Source organism: Triturus cristatus, chromosome 8 (genome assembly GCF_964204655.1).
Source record: "Triturus cristatus chromosome 8, aTriCri1.1, whole genome shotgun sequence".
Classification (NCBI taxonomy): Eukaryota; Metazoa; Chordata; class Amphibia; order Caudata; family Salamandridae; genus Triturus; species Triturus cristatus.
In genome coordinates, this window is record NC_140591.1 from 1,007,915,932 (window position 1) to 1,007,936,323 (window position 20,392).

Here is a 20,392-nt window from a genome sequence, read left to right on the forward strand (position 1 = left end):
GTATATTTCACACTTTAAAAAACCTTGTTATAAAATGATTTGAGTACCCATTGAAAGGATGTGTGAACAATGACGAGAATGGGATTTATAAAATACCTTCGACAGAAGGAAGACAGGAAGGTAAAGGGTAAGATTTCGGGAGGAACTTGGTCATGATTAACCTCTTCTGTGCCCATGACGAGATAGTCTCATCATGGAGCACGGTTGCGCTGTCCCCATGACGAGACTATATCGTCATGAACCCCACCCACTAATGCAACGCCCGGCACAGGAGGGGGAAAGGGCGTGGCACAGCAGGGGTTAAGGCATGGAAGTTGTTCCCAGAAAGGTTGGCAGGCGCACAAAAGTACCTCCGTGCGGTATTGATACAGTTGGTAACAGAGTAAAAGGAGGCCTCACTCAGACTTCAAGAAATGTAGTGTGAATAGGGGTCAATCCAGAAAGACCAAGAAGTATCTAGACCAGGGTTCTCCAAAGTCGGTTCTGGACGGCCAGATCCATGCCAGATTTTTAAGAAACTAAATTTTCCTAAACAAGGATATGCTAAATATCTGGCATGGATCCGGCCTGAATATGACACTTTACCCCGCACGCTTTTACAACATGTGCCAATACTCCGCATTTTTTACTCCGCAAAATATTTTATAATGCAGGGCTTTACAACGCAATCCATTACAACACATTGTCCATTACAACGCAATTTACTATTCTAACTCCACCGGGGCCTTGTAATGGGGAATGTGTTGTAATGGTGTGCGGTGGAAAGCCCTGCGTTGTAAAAGACTTTGCGGGGTAAAAAATGTTGTTGTAAAGGATGTTTACCATCAGGCCCTACAGGACCGACTTTGGAGAACCCTGGTCCAGACATAGGATGATACTGTTGGCGAGGTGACAGACAGTCCCTATCTCCCATCAATTTCAATTTCTCTGCATAACTTCAGATTGAGACCGCAGCATTCACAGCTGTCACAGTGTTTGTAACCACGGAGCATATTATCAAGAAACGGCGTTAAAATTATCGCCGCTTTAGCGGCAGAAAACTTATGCGATAATGGGCTTGATAATATGCCCTTGAGAATTCCCATAGAAGCCCATGTTCTGGTGTGAACATGGGCTTCTATGGGAATTCTCTGCGGCATATTTTCAAGCCTATTATCGCCGCTTTATCAGCAGTTTTCTGCCGCTAAAGCGGCGATAATTTTAACGCCGTTTCTTGATAATATGCCCCTACATTTGTTACCTAGCGGTGTAGGATGATGCTCGGAAGAGACATCGGAAGGTGATTCCTTTTTAATGCGCCATCCTTAACATTTACTACAAGTGTTTCCACGGATCACTCCTGGTTTCGGCATTTTAAGCTTTGCTAGGCGAGCAAATGTGATTATGCGCCATTAAGGCCAATGACATTTGAAGTCGCGAGGACACCGCATGTGTTTAATATGCTTTCCGCTGCAGGTGTTTGTTTACTCAACCAAACCTGCTTCGGAGACAAATGAGCACAGAAAAAGCAAATCTTGTAAGCATGCAGCAGTGGACGCGCCTTGTCAGAGCACATTAGGATTTCTCGTTGCATGATTGATTCATAAGGAATGGGGCACAGATGCACTGTAATTACTGCATGCACCAGATGCTGAGTGCAGCACGCTGCCTGCAAAAAAAATCGAATATTTCACTTTTAGAATACTCTGGAACACTAAATGTATCATGGATTAGAATCATGTGTAAAGGTTGGGTGCAAGAGGTTGCCTCGACTCTTCAGAATGTCAAAATATTAGTATAAATTGATGGTGGGTTTTCTGGGGGGGCGGTTGTAGATTTTAAGAAAATAGCAGCACAGGTGAAGAAGATATGTTCAGGAAACAAATCATTCACTGGTGTTACGTCTGGGAAAAAAAATAAAGTTAGTCATTCACTGGTATGGTCACAGTTGTACAGAAGTGATCCAGATTTTTCATATTTCTCCTTAAGATTTTTTTAGGTTTGGTAAAAGTATGTAACATTTGACCACAAAGCCCCTCAACATCTAATACCAGAATGTCCGATACTTGTCGCCAAGGTCACCATTTTTTTCGGTCTGACAAAGCCAACTTCTTTTCAATACATGGAGACTTGGTTTTCTTTCAGCCCCTTTCAGTCCGTTGGCTTGCTTGCGCGAGCTGTAAGTCATTGTCAGTCACATGCTGGATCAGCCCAGAGAAGCTTTTTTGTCTCACAGTAGGCTATTGGCTGTTTGACTATATTCTTCTGCCTTCTAGGAAGTCCTTCCATTGGCATCCTTAAAGGAATTTTGACATCTTAAAAGTACAGCCTCATGTTGTCCCAGGTCTCTCAAGTCCTTTGTTCTTATTTTAATTCCCTTCCTCGATGACCAACATAATTTTTGAGCTCCCCAAGGAGCAGGACTGGTGGCAGCAGTTAGTGCAAGCTGACCTGCACCTTTTACATGGTGGTCTGTGGTCAGAGTCCTGTTCACATGCCCACATATGCCAACTGACCGACCAACACGCATGCACATAGCCATCATATTATCAGTGTTGCACAATGTTACTCCAAGAACGTATTGATCGCATCATATAACCTTTGTTTTGCATCTGAAACACATTTCATTTCAAGTTTTGTTGACTAATAAGATGGGTTGGCAGCTAAGGGTGACTTAGTGTGGCTGGGTTGTGATATAGCTAACAGTATTTAATTATTTTTTATTTCATTTAAAAAGCAAAGGCAATTCCATAATAAAACTAAAGTTGAAAGGGAGATAAGGTTTGCAAATAGGTTTATACTGGGTTTGCCATAAAAACTGAAAAGATAAGAATTTCCCCAGTTAAGAAGCGACCTTCTGCTCTCTGCAACCATATTACTAGGACAACATGAGCTACTGTCACTACACATAGAAAAACTTAATGCAATTTGGCTTTTTTACATGCTCTCTGGTGCTGAGCTACTTGTTCATCTTCAATGATGTATTTCTTTAGCTGAACCACCTTGTTATGTGTACCGATTTACTTGATGTCTTTGTAAACAAAGGTGGAATAACATATTCACCCCTATTTATATTTTGGTGCATGTATGATATAATCTGCCACACGTGAATAATGTTGCCAGAGTCTAGGTCATCATTAGCCCACTATCATTCACATCCCTACTTCTGTCATTATTTCTTCTACACCAGTTTCTAATAGAGATTTCTAGCTGCAGATTCTCTACTTTTTGAATATTCTCCAGGCGTCAGACTAGATCCGGAAAATTTCTCATAGTACCTCAGTGCACAAGATGGTGGTGCTGTGTGGCTCCACGCTGATGCTGTTATGCCCCAGAAATGTCGTGCAGGCCCATAAGGGCGCCACTCCTGCGCACTAATGTCAGTACCTTTCTTTCCATGTCTCCAGATGCAGATCAGAGGCTTCTCTTGTCTCTTGGAGACTGCTTTTTTTCAGTTATTGTTCAAATTTTCTGCAGTGAGCCAGGGATGTCACCCTCCAAGACAACGGGTTTTAAGGCCTGTAAGGACTGTTGCAAACAAATGTCTGTGACTGATCCCCCCAGGTTTGCCTGTGGTGTCTGGGGTCGGACCATGACTAGATCTGTGGGGACTGCGCATCGATGAACCTGGTGGCAATCAGCACCAAGCGCAAAAAGATGCTGCACTGGTACGCCAAGTCAAAAGTTCATTCCTTGTTCCTCTCCGATTCTCTGAGTCGATGGAGATGCTCTAGAAGCCGGACTTCGTCACACTCCAAATCCTCAGGTAAGTATAAGAAACCTAAGAAGTAGAGGCAATGTTTTGCTCCTTCACACTTTTCTCACTCCCCTGACAACATGTGTGGGTGGTGCCAATGGTTCAGTTCAAGCTCCCATATTGAGCCGACTTCAGGGGCAATTCTGCAGCTGGTTTCGGGAGAATTCAAGTTTCCAGGGCTATCAGCCATGCTGTGCCAAATCAAAGAGTTTTTCCTCAGTCATACTCTGGGTCTTCAGTTCTTTACAGTCTCCCTATGTTGCTTCTTTGTGCCCCACAGTGGTGTCCACTGCCCCCATGGCCAAGGTCAGCATGCTGCTCAGTCTGCCAGCTTCCTGCAGCCCCACATGCAAAGCCTCTTTAGCGTACCTTTCCAGGGTTGCACCCACCCGGTGGGAGGCAGAATCCACTTATTCTATCGGAGCTGGCAGGCAATCACATCAGACAGGTGGGCCCTCTAAATTGTTAGCAAAGGCTACATTTTACCCTCCTTTTTGTCTGTCTACGCACTAACTGATGGAGGACCATTTCTCCATTTTGCAGCAGGAGGTTCAAGCCCTTTTGGCCAAAGGGGCTATTGACAGAGTGCCAGCACCAGAAGTAGAATGTGGTTGTTATTCCCACTACTGGTGCCCAAGAAGGATGCAGGTCAACCTATTCTGGATCTGTGCCCTCTCAATTTCTTCCTCCGAAAGGACAAATTCAAAATGCTTACCCTATCCCAGGTCTTTTCTGTCCTAAACCCTGGAGACTTGTGGATGGCATTGGACCAACCAGGATGCCTCTTTCCACATTCTTGCCCTGCCGGCCATTCCGGGTCTTCTGTGGTTCGTGGTGGGAGAGGAGCATTTCCAGTTTGAGGTGCTACCTTTTGGTCTCACCAGCACCCCATGGCTGTTCATGAAAAAGATGGCGGTTGTAGCAGTGCAAATTCAGAGGTGCCTGTCTGCCCCTACAGTGACGACTAGCCATTGAAGTCAGGATTGCACCAGAAAGTCGCCAACTACTTCCAGACTACAGAAAATCACCTGTCTTCATTGGGGCTCACTTTCAACATGCCAAGGTCATACATAACTCCCTCCCAGATGCTCCTTTTCATCAAAGCCATTCTGGACATGGTTTGGTTTTGTGTCTTTCTCCTGGGAAATAGAGTCCAGGACATTCAGACAATGATCCAAATCTTTCAGCCTTGGTCCTGTATTTTAGGGAGTTCGACGTTGAGGCTGCTGGGACTGATGGCCTCTTGCATCCTGCTGGTTGAGCTTGACATGTGGCATATGCTGGCTGTGCACTGTGATCTGATGTTTAGTAAGCCCACATCAAGGGGACCTCTCCGACCATGTCCAGATCTCGTAGAAGACAGTGAAAGATCTGCAGTGGTCCCTAGTGGACATCGAATGTGTCTAGTGCTGACCCCTCTCCCTTTCCCACCAATGCACAGAATTTTTCTGTTGAGGAGCAAAGGAACTTTGGATGAATGGGCCTGTAAGTGTGGTTTCATGTCTAATGTGAAAAGGCCTATTACTATTATTCACTGTTACTGTATGCTGCCACCACTGTGCTCCATGCATGAAAGTTGTGACAGGGATAGTAGCTTTCTGTCGCTATGTGGGTGCGCTTGGTGCATCCCTTCCAGTTCAGTACTAGGTCCAGAACCTATCATCGTCAAAGACCAGGTCTAGGTAAAATATGCACGCACAGGATGAGTGTGTCACATGAGCAAAACCCATGATCATAGGTATATCTCAATTTGTGCAATGTTTCATTGAGATAAAAAGAAAACCTCTATTCACACAAGTACTTTGCTTCCACCGATTAATTTAGAAGTTGTCCATGTCGGAGCTAATAAAAAGGCCATGCAATTCGATTTTAAGTTTGACTTTGTTTTAAGACATGCAAACCTCCAGGCCCTAAACCTCTGCTGCCTCGCTGCACCACACAACACTGTGGTAGCAATTATCCTGTCCTTCCGGCAAGGTTTCATGCACTTACCCAAACCTAACCCTCACCACACCAACAGCAACCAGCACAACACTCTGTGACACTCATGCAGTCCTTCAACCACCCACACAAGATGCCACACTTTCAGGCATGTTCCTCACTACCTGCCCACTCACCTAAAAAGCCACAGAGATCTGGGACCTGCTGCACGGCAATGCCACAACATGCTTTTGTCACGGAAACCTGGCTGAACCCTGGATCGGCACCTAACATCACCACAGCCATCCCACCAGGGTGTAAGATTGCCAGGCAAGACAGACTTCACAAGTCCAGTGGCGGAATTGCCATAATCCACTCATCAGCTGCACCACATCCACGAACATATCATCCTTAACGTAGAACACCTGTTGTTCAAACCCCCTGTCACAGCCAACTTTCCCCTAAGTGGCACGCTCATCTGCAGACCACCAGGACCATGCACCAGCTTCCCTAACACCAGCATGGACTTCATTGTATTACTCAACCTCCATGCTATCAATTACATCCTATTCGAAGACCTGAACTTCCACCTGGGAAACCACTCTAACCCTAACTCAAGAGCCTTCATTAAAAATCTTGGAACTCTGTGCCTCACCCAACGAGTAAAGGGACCTACCCATGTTGCCAGACACGTCCAGGACCATATTTTCACCAACGTCGGCAACATCTGAGTTGAGGAGCCCGGACAGACCTTGGCACCTCACCAAGATCAGCATCCCTGTCTTGGTCCAACGCATATGGACTACCTCCAGCCCAGCCTGCTGAAACGGGAACAGTATCACCAACAAGGACTGGAACACTGCTCTCAACACTCACCGACACAAGACAGCCTCCCCAAAACTATCAAGAATGTCAACAATTGAATCACCTTGTGTGCTGATTCCCTGGCCCCCTCAAACACAACGATACAATGAGATCCACACCCTAGTCCAGTTGGTAAACAGAGGAACTCAGACAGATGAAACGCCACAGCAAAAAACTGGAGTGCAAATGGAGAATGAGCCAGGAGAATGCTGACAGGAGCATGTTCAAATCTGCCCTGAAAAGCTACTGCCAAAGGATCTGCATCACCAAACACTGGCGTACCATATCGATGCCAGTACCAACAGAAGTAAAGAAATCTTCGCCATTGTGAAACATTTCACCTCACAATCAGTTACCTTCAACTCGATCACTCTCTCGCAAGACCTCCACCATAATATCTCAATCGACAACAAAATCACCGCCATTTACAGCCACTTCAGCCTGCAACTAGATCTGACAAAACTTGCCAAACACCTCCTGATCTTCTCCAAAGAACCAGTGCTAAGCACAAGGCCTATCATCACCACAGAAGAAACTGCCACCACCATGAAGTGCATCCACTCAAAGGCCCCATCGGATCTCTGCCCTCACCACACCTTCTCCAATGGACTGCAACCTGGCAGTACTCACACCCATTCTGACTGCCTCCACCTCTTCTGCAACCTTCCCTGATGCTCTAAAACAGGCAACTGTACTCTCTTTGTTAAAAAAGACCCTCTGCTGACCCGTCAACGCTCACCAGCTTTAGACCAATCTCCTTACTACCATTCTCGGTGCAGGTCTTAGAGAAAATTATCAACGGAAGCCTCACCAAATACCTTAATGACCACCAACTTCTCACCACCACTCAGTCTTGTTTCAGACCCAAGCACAGCACAGCAACTGTCCTCAGCAATGCCAGGAATGACACCCACATGCCTCTGGACAAGGGAGACAAGGCAGCCCTCATCCTCTTGCATCTTTCTGCAGCATTTAACTTAGTCTCCCACACCAACCTCAACCAAGGCCTACACAACATTGGAACTTAAGGACACACATACCAATGGTTCTGCTCCTTCTTGACTGGAAGGACCCAGTCAGTCAGCCTGGCACCATACACCTAGGACGCCAGCAACATAATCTCCGGAGTTCCACAAGGATCCTCCCTGAGTCTGACCTTCTTCAACTGCTAAATGATCCCTCTAGCCAACAGCATCCACTGTCATGATATCAATTTCCTCTTGCACGCTGATGACATGCTACTCATTCTCTCCCTCAAAGACAAGACACAGAGTATCCAGATCAAGTTTAATGCCTGCATGACTGAAATCTCCCACTGGATGAAGAGCAACTGTCTACAGCTGAACAATGAAAAGACTGAAATTGTGATCTTCAGAAGAGCACATCACAGTGGGACTCCATCTGGTGGTCAGGAGAGATAGGACCAACACCCACCCCTACCACTGATGACAAGAAAATCTGGGGAGATTTTCAAATGACTCCCAATCAGCAACCGGAAACAGTCATGCACGCCCCAGTCACAAGCCAGATAGACTATGGGAACACCCTCTATGCCGGAATCAACAAAAAACTTCACCAGAAGGCTGCTGATCATGCAAAACTTGGCAACCAGAATCACTCACAACCTCCTATGTCACACTCCCATCTCACCACACTTGAAGGAGCTCCACTGGTTCCCCATTCACAAACTGGCACAGTTCTAACCCCTCACTCACACTTTCAAGGCACTACATAAAACTGGCCAACATAGCACAACAACTGTATCATCTTTCACAAACTTTCCAATGCATATCTGCTTGTCCGGACTCCTACTTGCACAAAACCCACACAAATGGGAAACAGATCCGGCAGTCAAACCTTCCCCCACATTGTTCTTAAAGTGTGAAATTACCTGCCGCTATACATAAGGGCTTCCTCCTCACTTCTTGAATTCAGCAAGAAGCTGAAGACCTGGCTTTGAGTAGTTCCACGAGGCCCTGGGTGTGCCTAGACTCACACCTGCTCAGTGTCAGGATATCCTCCAAAGAGATAGTGTGCTCTACAAATTTGTATAACAAAACATGGAATGCATACATTTCTTGGCTTGCAGAATATATATATTTTTTAAATGTTTGTGCCACATAACTCCATTTCTGCAACATGGCAAATGACAAATGTGCAGAAATGTTTGACTTACCATATCACTCTTTTTAGTTTTCTAAAATGTTCTCTATTATTTGAACTCTACAAGTAATCTCTGGTGAAACCTTAAATGATCTTTCAACTTGAGATGCATAAACTCCTCAATTCCCAAGTTGTCAGTGTTGTGAGGTGAAAATCCAGTATAGGATAATTCCCCTTGTTATCATTACTGTTACATGTTGAGTAATTTAATTTACAAATACATACCAATTTCAGTGACCATTTCGTGTATTATAATAAATGCTTTAATAATTGTACTGATTATCAAACTCCAAATTCACACCGTACTGAATATTATGAATTTGCTGAAAAATTAGATTTCATGCTGATTGTCTTACCGTTATCGAATATGTATTCCTGGGTAATTGTTCCCCTTCATCGGGAGCTTAGAGAATAACATTTTTTGGACTGTTGCTTCATATACAGGATACAATACAAGCAAAACTATAACATTAAATTATTACAATCTTAATATAGACCATCTTAATACCCAGACAACATAAATCTTACCTTGCTCTTAGCCTGAAAGCTTGTGTTCTTGAATGTATTTTCCGTAGTGTCCTTCTAAACATATTCCTGTCATATATGTTGTTCTTGTGATGCCTTTTGTCATTTAAATTTCCTTATTTGAGGGCAGAAGGCCACCATTTAGTTTTTCATACATCTCCCATCAACACTCAAGACAAGTTATTCACTGTGTATTGTAGTTTCTGACAACTATTAACAGAATGTTCTGAAAAAATCTCATTCTTATATATGCATTTAGTCCAATCAGCATTTCAAGGTTCACATTTTCCTCAGCAAAAGATGAAGACATCACAATTGTAGTCTCACAACCATAGTCTTTCTTTGCTTCATGTTTTCCCATACTCATCCAAAATGCCCCTCTTTTTTCCATTGAATTGATGACTTGATTCACTGATATTGCTGTTGTGTATGTACTCCCTATTAGGTGACATATTATATAATTAATTAAAAACCTTTCAAATTTTGGTTTGAAAATGATGATCATAATTTTGTTTGCCATTTACCCTCTATAACCATAATATAACCTCACATTTATTCTGTTATTTTGCTTTCATAATCATCTTAAATTGAAATTATTACAGTCACTTTGAAGAGCATGTTTTGTTCTAAATATTATCATTTTGATCTTATATGTTATCGATAAATCTATATTTAATTTATGAGTCGTGGTCATAATTAGATTGTTTATTTTTTGCGCTCCATTAATTTAATGTCTTCAATTTGCTAGTCAGTATTCGCTGTTAATCATGAGTTTGATAATCATTTAATGAGAATTATGAAACAGTTCAATTAGAGAAACAAAATTCACTGAAGCAACATGGCTGGCCTTTGATAGGTTTGTAATTAAATTATTTAACATGGCAGACTTTAACGATTGAAAACTGAATCTCTTGTGCAAAATTAAACACACCAAAGAACAGTTAGTAATTTGTTGAAAAAACATATTTGAATCACTTTATTGTAAATCAGGTTTTCAACAAAGGTAGTAGCATGCAGAAAGATCTTTTATTTCTTCTAGTAAATTAAAATATTTAAAGCAGTAAAAAGGTTGCCATAAATATCATAAGAACAAAAACTTCAGCTATAATGATACTCCATGACCTGCCTTTCACCTTGGCTGCTGGCTCGTGCAGCAGTAATTGTGATGTTATAACTCAACTCTCTTAATGTATTTCAGGTGAGCAGCTACATCATTTTCTTGTTACGATTGACTAGAAACAACTGACTGGCAACTGAAAATTAGAGACCGCTTTTTTTTTTTTACTGAGAATGTAGGCTTCCGGTGAGGACTTACCCGTAGGTGATAAACTTCATGTCTCACACTTAGGGACCGATTACGATGTAATTTGGAAATTGTCCCGAACAAATCGGTTCCAAACTAGTTTCCAAACGAATCAGGTCCTGTGAGTCCGGACGACCGATTACGATGCCTTCCAACATCGTTCAGTCGGACTCGCATTGAATTTAATGGGAGCCTGTGTTCCAAACGTGAACACAGGCTCCCATTGAAAAAAGGGATTGGTAGAGGAAAACCTTGCAACCTGTGGCAGGCACCCAGTGGTGCCTACCACATTGTGCATGGTTGGGAAGAGGGTTCCCTCGGCTCTGGGTGAAGGGGGACCCGCAACGGGCCCCCAAAGACAGATTCCGGCAGCCGTTTCGGGCAAATCAAATCGGAATGACTGTCTGAATCAGTCATCGTAATCGCTCGGCTGGGAAACCGTGTCCACAGAGCTGTACGAATCGGCTCTGAAAGACTCGGGCTGTCCGGATGCCTTTCGCAACCGATTCGGTCTGCTTGAATTGTTTCCGGGCATCGTAATCGGTTGTTGAGAAAACTGTATGATTCTAGGGGACAAGGGTTCCAATCCGATTCGACAACACCGAATCCCATTCGGAGCCCTTCCTAATGACATCGTAATTGGCCCCTTAGTGTTGGGAATTGAGCCACTGCTAGCTAAGTGGCAGGAGCAACCACAGATCTTTGCCAAGATGGAATTTCATTCACCATACCTGCACACCATAGGTTGACAAATTATTTTATAATTATGGATAAATGCTCCATGATTGAACCATGTTAAAAAAAAAGATGCAAACACACATCAACATCTTGGAGACGAACAGTATGCATTACCTTCTAATCTTTCTACTTATGATTCAGGGAAATAGTTTTTTTATCCTGGCAGGTAGGCCAACATAAATGTTCTTCAAAGATGAGTTGTCTAATAAATGTGGCCGTAGGACACCAGGGCGTCCATTTATCCTTAATCAGACATGAGAGGACAACATTTTAGCAGGACTACTTGTGGGCATCTCAAAATCACTTTCCCCATGAACTTCAGACTGTAACATTGTCCTTCAAACAATATCAAGTAAACAGCAAATGTGAAACATTCTCTGAAGGGATAAATTGGGTAGTGATCAGAGTGCACTGTGAGAGTAATTCTCATATTCTTTGGAACTTGGCCATTACCGTTGTATCTTCATTACCAACCTTGTCCACAATGTTAAGAATATTTGGAACCAGGCCCTTTTGATCAAGATTCATCTTGCAAAGTCTTGTGCTGAAAGCTATAGTGTGTTTTTTAGCATTTCCTCTGCATGACTTGGTGACCCATGTGAGAGATGATTCCCTTACCCATTGAAGCGCATCACCAGTTGAGGCTTCAGCTAACCAAAGTTTTGTTTACAATATCATCCATCATGTATTAATGTCATTAATATCACATGGTAACTGTTGTTGTTCTTTGGGTCCAAATAAAGAACTGCAAAACTCACACTAATAATGAGAGAGATGTTCCCAGAGACCTTTTTCGCTCTTTAACTAACCAAGGACGTTTCAACTGTTCCAGGCTTTTGTCACACAAAATATCAATTGGATAGCTGTACTAACTGCGAGAATGTCTGCAAATTCATTGTGGTGCTACTTTGGGGAAATCTTCAGATATATTTTGCAGTAAATGTTTCTTATTTCTCGTTACCTATTGGCGCATTTCTTGAGACTCAGGTACCTATGTAGAATGTATCAATGTCTTTGTTTAGAATCCTATAAAAGGATGTGTAGATGTCCATGTGAGAGAGACCCATTTTCCCCACCTTAGAGGCGAACCTTTGCCGAATTTCACTTAGAACTGTACTAAGTTCTTTCTACTTATTATTTATGTGCTTTGCTGCTAAAAAAATTCTTATATACAGCATTGAAAAGACAACCCTGGTCTGTCATCCTTATATGAATATTTATCACCTGCTACTTTAATTAAATTGACTTATTAGGAGTGACGGCTCAAGTTGGGGAGAATCAAATTCCGTATCTGGACTACACCGCTCCTAGTCCTAGTTGTTGCCACACCACATGAGTTGGATTTAAGGTAGCATATTCTGCACCGACACCCATAATGTTCTTATTTGAGAGGGAGACACAATCTGGTGTTTCAATGCCAAAACACTAGATTGATGGAATTGAGTGAAGTACATCGGATAGTAGTGTACCCTGCTTACAGTTGGGCTCCTCCTACCCCAAAATTTGGACTTGAATTCTGTACTTCTCAGAACTTTGAAATAAAGTGAATCGACACATGTACATAAAAACTTAAATACATTTGGCAGTTGAGATTGATTTTATAAATATCCTGTTACCTCTCTTATTTCTAATCAGATTATTTTTTCTTTGGACTTTTAGTTATATTCTTACAGTTTGAAGCATTTTGTTTAGGAAAGTGATATATTTTTAAACTTAGTGTGCAGTACAGATTATTTCTTAATTGTAATATGGTTTTACACATAAAACCTCACACATTTTTTTCTAACGATTGCTTTGTCACTTCCTCTTGCTACAAAAGGGGAGCCAAAACAGTCTAATGGAAGCCACTTAGTCTCCATAGACTTTCAGGTGGCCAGTTGCCATAGTTATGTGAGTTCAGAAAAAAAACTGTTCAACATGTGTGTCCACAGTTAGTTCAGTTCAACAATAATACAACTCTTTTTCAATAGTCAGGGGAAAAATAAGGAAATGGATCTTACAACGATTATGACAGTGTCCTATTACGGTTTTTGTTCTAAACTCTTGTCTGAAAACCTTCTCCTTCGTCGGGGGGCAGGGGAGGCTTAGACGACGTTGTAGGTGCAAAGGTGTTGCTCAATTAGGATGGGTGGGGTTTGTTTGTTGCGATAATTAAAATACGAAGCTGTAATAAAAAAATCTGGCAGAAAAAAGTCAGCACCGGTCATGAGATGTAGATTTTAAACATTAGAGGCACAACGTGATCATATTCAATTTCGCCGATTTGGCTTATCCACTGATATTTTTAATATGATGATGAGATTTAGGGCAAGCGCCAATTTAAAGTGCTGCAAATGTTATGCCTGTTAACCCAATGTGGTATTAAATTGTAAAACATGTAATACTTTTCTCTCTGTCTTACTCAACTGTTTTGCCTTAGTTATTTCTATATTTTGGTTTCTTACTAAACATAATTGTCATTTGCTCAGTGTTCAAGGGAAATGGTCATTTTATTTTTAAATTGTTGCTTTGTAGATGGAGACCTTGCAGTCCAGCTTCATATCCAATTTCAACCAAAAGAACCGGGTCGTTACCCTTGTCGCATTGTCCTTCGTTCCATCCACGACATTCGGGTCTATGCGATTGAGTGTTTGGTGAATGCAAGTAGGGCTGCAGCTGAGCTCGAATTTGTAACACCTGCCCAGCAACCGATCATTCAAGACATTCCAATAGTAAGTGGGCGAGATGCAGAGTTACTGGATAAGCATTTCTGCAGTGAAGTACTCCTTGTATCCCTCAGGTTCTGTTCCCTTTGTGGTTCCTCTGAATCTTTTCGTCAGTCTATCTGTTTCAACAGCTATTCTACTTTCACTGGATCCTGTCCATATACTATGTTTCACCTTACTGCTATTTGAAATAAACCTGAGTAACTTTTGAGACACAAAAAATCGCAGGTTCCTTTGCTATCTAGTTGACTGGATTATTGGCAGACACTTTCCTGATCTCACTTTACTTAGCAAACACAGAATGCCCTCCATTATAACATAATTATTATACTCCTGCAGGTTTCTTACCTTGTTTGGAGTAGTTTTCTGAATTTCTGGAATGGACAGACATCTCCAGGAATAGTCCTCATAATTCATGATTATTGTAAATATCCAGGATTACTCCTACTAAAGAAAATTTTGTGGTGTGGGTTAACCCAAATATCCATGGTGGTAATGCAGGGAAAAACATTTTTTGTTTTGGAGAAATCTATTTCTCTTCATAGTCTAGGAAATCTAATGTTACGTTATGTGGACTGTTTATACATAGTTCGATCATTATTCAGTAGGAGCCTAATATGCTACAAAAGTCGGCTGAAGAGTCCTTAGGTAAAATCATTCTTTAGAAAAAATATTTAACGTCTCCTTTAATCAGTTGAAAACTCATGCGAGTTGAGGATAAATTAACTATCTTGCTATTCGTTCGTAGTATATTGGTGTCCGTCAGATAGATGGGGATACTATGCATGGTTTATTGCATAACTTTAGTCTTTTACTTTTAACATAAAAAATCACCTATAAGTACATTGCAAAGAAGATATTTAGAGCAAAGTTAGCAAGTGCTGCTGCAGCAATTTTATCAGCTATTTTATTGACCACTCTGAAGTAGAATGTGAACACACTACCTGAATCGCACAGCAGGGCTTGGATGTCTTTAGAAATATATGGGTTAAAGTACTCCCCTGCTGTACATTATAAAGATCTTGTAAGTTACCATGACGTTCTGTGACTATTTAGAAGAACGTGGCTGAAGGCTGAAGTTCGTTATAAGGTCATGGAACTAGGAGGTGACTTGCAGTAGTCTTTTAATGCATAGTAGAGGGTATTTTATTTCTTATAATACATAGTCACACCATCATCCTTCCTAAAAAACGACTAAATCCTTAGGGTCTTTCTCCTTAATAACTATTGCAGATTGTAAGACTAAAAACAGAACCTGTACTGTGAAAATAACCACACTTAAAGCAGGTAATATGTTTCTCAAAAGTATACTAGAAGTTTTTTTAACAGAAGTCAGGTTAAGAAATGCTGTGGCTCAGATTGTGTAGAACATACAGAAATTATATTTTTCTTGTAGTGACCTATGGTGTGGAAAATATGAACATGTTTAATTAACACCTTCTTTATGCTGTTCTGTTTTTTCTGTTTGGAGAAGCATGTCAAAAGAAAGAAAAATTAGTTTCCGTTTTCCTTGTTTAAACTGCATCAGCAAATATATTTAATATCCCCTACCTGCCTTTCACCTTGCTTGCTGGAACTAGCAGCAGATAATGTAATGTCAGAAGTCTGGTGTAATAATTTATTACAACTGTGCAACTACTTCATTTATTTCAGGTGACTAATGACTCTCTGAGAAAAAGTAAATTAGAGAGGGGCCTTTATACAGGGAATGCAGGCTCCTATGTGTTATAAAGAAATGTATTTGATTATTCCCCATAAATGTACATACATTTAGAATGATTCTGCAGCAACAGAAATGTAGGGATTAATTCTCTACTTTATACTTTGCACGTGTTGGAAAAATCTTAAAGAAAATATTGCGCACTTTTGTTAACAGAACCTTCATTATGCTTCCAATCTATTAAGAGATTATCAATTTACATTGTATTTTAATGCATAGTTTTTAATTTGTCAGTAACATTTGTGTTACATGTTTGCTTCCGTCTTCCAGTGCAATATGACTCAGCTGGACTGGACGCTCAATGCTGTTTTAGAAGGGGACGGGTTCTACGGTCCCCCTGTCATGTATGTGAAGGCTGGGGAAACATCTGAGTATTCCCTCATGTTCAAGCCCATCGCCAAGTCTGTGACCATGGTAAGTTTACCTAAACCTCTTGGGGAATTCTAGACATTAAAGATGTGTTGTCCTTAGAGACCTCATTGCCAAGGTGTTGTGCGCAATCAGAAATCATATTCGTGGAATTTCCTAAGCCCAAAGGTCAGATTCCCACATTTGCAAACTTAGGCAGAGGCATGAGTTTCTGATTGCTATTGTCTAGGTCTACAGGAAAATGTAGGTGAATGATCCAAACCTGTGAGTTTGCTCCTATCCATGTACCTCTTGCTGTTTTTCTCCATGCACATCCTTTCCAGGACAGGAGTAAGTGTGTTTCCAAAGTAGGAACATTGAGGTAATACCTTTATAAATCATTGGTTGCTTTGAAGGATTTCCACCATGGAAAAAATGTTCTACTTGGTGAGAACAAAGAAACAATTCTTCTTACAATCCTTTCTGCCTATTGGAGTTTCCACATGAGTAAATAATATGCACAAGAGCGCTCCTAGAAGTCTGAAGATTGTGTACTGTTCCAGGAGTACTTTTGACATTCCCTGTGAATTCTTGAATAGAGAGAAATGTTGTTTGAATACTAGAACTGTCCTACAGGAGCAAATTTGCAACTTTCTAATATGGCTGTTTGTGAATCTGGCTGTGGCTGCATGACAGTATGGATTGATAATTGTTGAACAATGTCAAACTGTATTCTAGAAACTCTGGTGCAAAAATGTTGTGCAAATGCGGATTTTTATAGACCGGTATTAAAGACATCTATGAGAGTGATGTGCTTCAAGTCTTTCGTTTTGTTAACTAGAAGCCAAGCTTAACATAAATACATTTGCCATAATCCTAGGAAAAGGAAATCATAAAGTATGCAACATACATTTAATGCAAATCAGTCTGTCAGTAAATCCCCTGTTACCACCAGCAAGCTTTCTTCCTTTTATGCTTAAACGTCGGTTACAGAACATGAAGAGGATGTAGCCTAACGGCTAGAGTTGTCAACATGAAGCTGGGTTCGTGTCTCGGCAGGGACGCTCAACATCCTGTGATTCTGGACAAATCACGTAATCTCCCTGTTCCTAACAAAATGAATGTGTTCGTCTGTAACGCAACTGGTGCTCATGTAAAATGCTCTGATACCTTCGGGTCGAGTTCTCACTATATAAAACGTGCACACAAAAAAATCATAAGCAAGGACAGCCATCACATGAAAACATTGAACCATGATGTGATCATACCTGGATCCGGCATCTCCATAACTTCTTTGCCTGGCATGTAAGATGCATGGAAATGGAGTTGAAATGAAGAAATAATGTATATAGTTTCAAGAGTGAAACATATATTGGAAGAAAGAAAGCAGTAGGCTGATTCTCACTTCCTGCTCTACAATGGAAAACATCCATTACAACACATGCATCACAACACAATGGCTTTATAACGCAGCCAATACAACGCATGTTTAATTACAATCAATCAATCAGGGGGTTTACAGAGCGCGCTACTCACCCGTGAGGGTCTCAAGGTGTGGGGGGTGAGGGGGTGGGCAGCTCCGGTTCAGTCGAAGAGCCAGGTCTTGAGGACCTTCCTGAAGGCGTGTAGGTTCGGGGAGCGTCTGATGCTGACTGGGAGCTCGTTCCAGGTCTTGGCTGCGATGTAGGAGAAGGCCCTTCCTCCTGCTCTGTTTCTGCGGATGCAGGGGGTCTCTGCTAGGGCGAGGTCAGTGGATCGGAGATTTCTTTTGGGTGCGTGGAAGCAGACTCTATCATTGAGGTATTTGGATCCGATGTTGCGGAGGGATATCTAGGTGTGGGTGAGAAGCTTGAAGCTTATTCTCTTCTTGATGGGGAGCCAGTGTAGGTCTCGAAGGTGTTGAGTCATGTGTTCATGCCTAGGGGTCCCGAGGACTAGTCTGGCCACGACATTTTGGATGGTTTGGAGCTTGTGAAGTAGGGTCCTGTTGATACTGGCGTAGAGGGCGTTTCCGTAGTCCAGTCTGCTGGTTATGAGTGCGTGGGTGACGGTTTTTCTGTGTTTGGGGGGATCCATTTGAAGGTCTTTCGGAGGATGCGGAGGCAGTTGAAGCTGGTGGAGGCGACGGCGTTGATCTGGCAGGTCATGGTGAGGGAGGAGTCAAGGATGATGCTGAGGTTTCCGAGCGTGGTCTGTCGGGGTGGGAGGACTCCCGAGGGCAGAGGGCCACCAAGTGTCGTCCCAGGCGCAGGTTGAAGATCCCAGGATGAGGACCTCTGTTTTCTCTGTGTTGAGCTTCAGGCAGCTGTCCTTCATCCAGGCCGCGACGTCCTTCATTCCTTCCTGGAAGCTGAGCTTGGTGTCTTCGGGATCCTTCGTGAGGTTGAGGATGAGCTGGGTGTCATCGGCGTAAGAGACTATGTTGAGCCCATGCTGTCTGACGATGGCGGCGAGGGGGGCCATGTAGATGTTGAAGAGTGTGGGGCTGAGCGATGATCCCTGTGGTTACCCGCAGTTCATGTCTGTATGTTCGGAGATGAAAGGGGGGAGTCTGATCCTCTGGGTTCTGCCGGAGAGAAAGGATCGGATCCAGTTGAGGGTGGTGCCTTGTATCCCCGCATCGTGTAGTCTAGCTGTGAGGGTGTGATGTGAGACGGTGTCGAAGGCCGCGGAGAGGTTTAGTAGGATGAGGCCTGCGATGTGTCCCTGGTCAAGTAGCATGCGGATGACGTCAGTGGCAGCAAGGAGGGTGGTCTCGGTGCTGTGATTGCAGCGGAATCCGGACTGGGAGGCGTCTAGGTGCCATTACAACGCATGCCATTACAATGCATATGCCTCACTGACCAACACCTTCTCTGAGGTAAGCACCCAGCGGTGTTAGAATAGTAAATTACGTTGTAATGGTACATGCGTTGTAATGGCTTGCGTTGTAATAGCATGTGTTGTAATGGAAGTTGCGTTGTAAAAACCGTGTTGTAAAAATATGCACTGTAATAGTTTCCGTTGCAATGTCATAGAACCCTCACAATAAAATCAAGACTTTCCTTTAATACCTGTCTGGAGAAAACTGGATTTTTTTCCCACAATGTTGGCTTCAGATATGCTTTTGAAACGGTGCCTTAAGCATTGAGAAAAAACACCTATTCTCTTTATCCAGTCCTGCATTTCTGCCACCAACAATAGGCATTCTAGAATGTTGCTTCGTAAGATGATATCAGCTGGGGTTGAGATTCATTGTGACAACGTTCATTGGACAGCCCTTTTAGAGCATGTCGACAGTAGTTGTGTTTACAAAATTTTATTGGATTTTTAACCCCTTCGCTGCGGCGCGAATTCCACCGCGGCGCTTGGGGGGTGCGGGGTGAGCGCGGTGCCGCCATGCTCGTGACGGAACCACTCCGTCATGAGTCACGGGCAAGCTGTGCTCATGACGGAGTGGTTCCGTCACGACTCCGCCCACTCTCTATTTCGCCCGCACAGGCGGGGAATCAGTGCCGCGTGGGAGGAGCGGCTGCAGCATGACGGAACCACTCCGTCATGAGCACACGCAGCCCGTGGCTCATGACGGCGTGGTTCTGTCATGCGCACGCAAGGGGTTAAAGCTCTTTCATCAAAGTACTGAACAGAATTTAGAATAAAAAAAGTTCAAAAGCAATAATTTTCTTGAGGAAAACAAAAACAAGAATGCAATCACTAATGCTGAGAGCTATGAGTAGATGGTTTTGAAAATGAAGACAGAAAATCCGTAAATTAGAGTTAGAGCTGACAGAGGGAAGCAAGATTTTACAATTCTTATGGAGCAGGAAAATACACAGAACCGTGGTTGTGCACATGTGTGATGGGTGGTTTGGGGAGAGGATGTAGCCTAACGGCTAGAGCAGTCGACCTCGAAGCTGGGGAACCGGGTTTGAGTCTCGGCACCGACACTCAACAGCTTGTGATTCTGGGTAAATCACTTAGGGGCAGATTTACAAGAAACGAACGCAGCGTGGTGCTGCAAGTCATTTTGCTGTGATGCGCTGCATTGGTTTTGAAGCACAGAGATGCAAAATATTTACAACAATATGTCCTATCTCTGTGCTTCCCCTGCGCAAACGCACAAACTGCTTGCATGTTCCAGCGCAAGCCCCCCTGCACCATAGTGCTAGGATGTCTGCATTGTGGGGAGATTGTTTTTGTGCAGGAAGGGGCACCTTCCTGCACAAAAACAATGAATTGAGGTGATTTCCTCTTCTAATGCGTGCTGTAGAATGCAGCACGCATTGAAAGAGGAAAAAAACGAGGAGAAATTAAAACATTTCTCCTTGTTACACCTCGTTACACCACCCCTAAGGTGGTGTAGCATTCTGCTGCATTTCCAGATTTAAGAT

At 42.8% G+C, this 20,392-nt stretch overlaps 1 protein-coding gene across 1 annotated transcript in view; it reads left to right on the forward strand.

Moving 5' to 3' along the window:
* Nucleotides 1-20,392, forward strand: part of CFAP47 (cilia and flagella associated protein 47) — a 2,697,962-nt gene that overhangs the window by 1,237,200 nt on the left and 1,440,370 nt on the right. The window contains exons 46-47 of the mRNA XM_085622577.1: nt 13,764-13,960; nt 15,945-16,088. Coding sequence (XP_085478703.1) covers nt 13,764-13,960; nt 15,945-16,088 — 341 coding nt within the window. The remainder of the gene's footprint in view (nt 1-13,763; nt 13,961-15,944; nt 16,089-20,392) is intronic.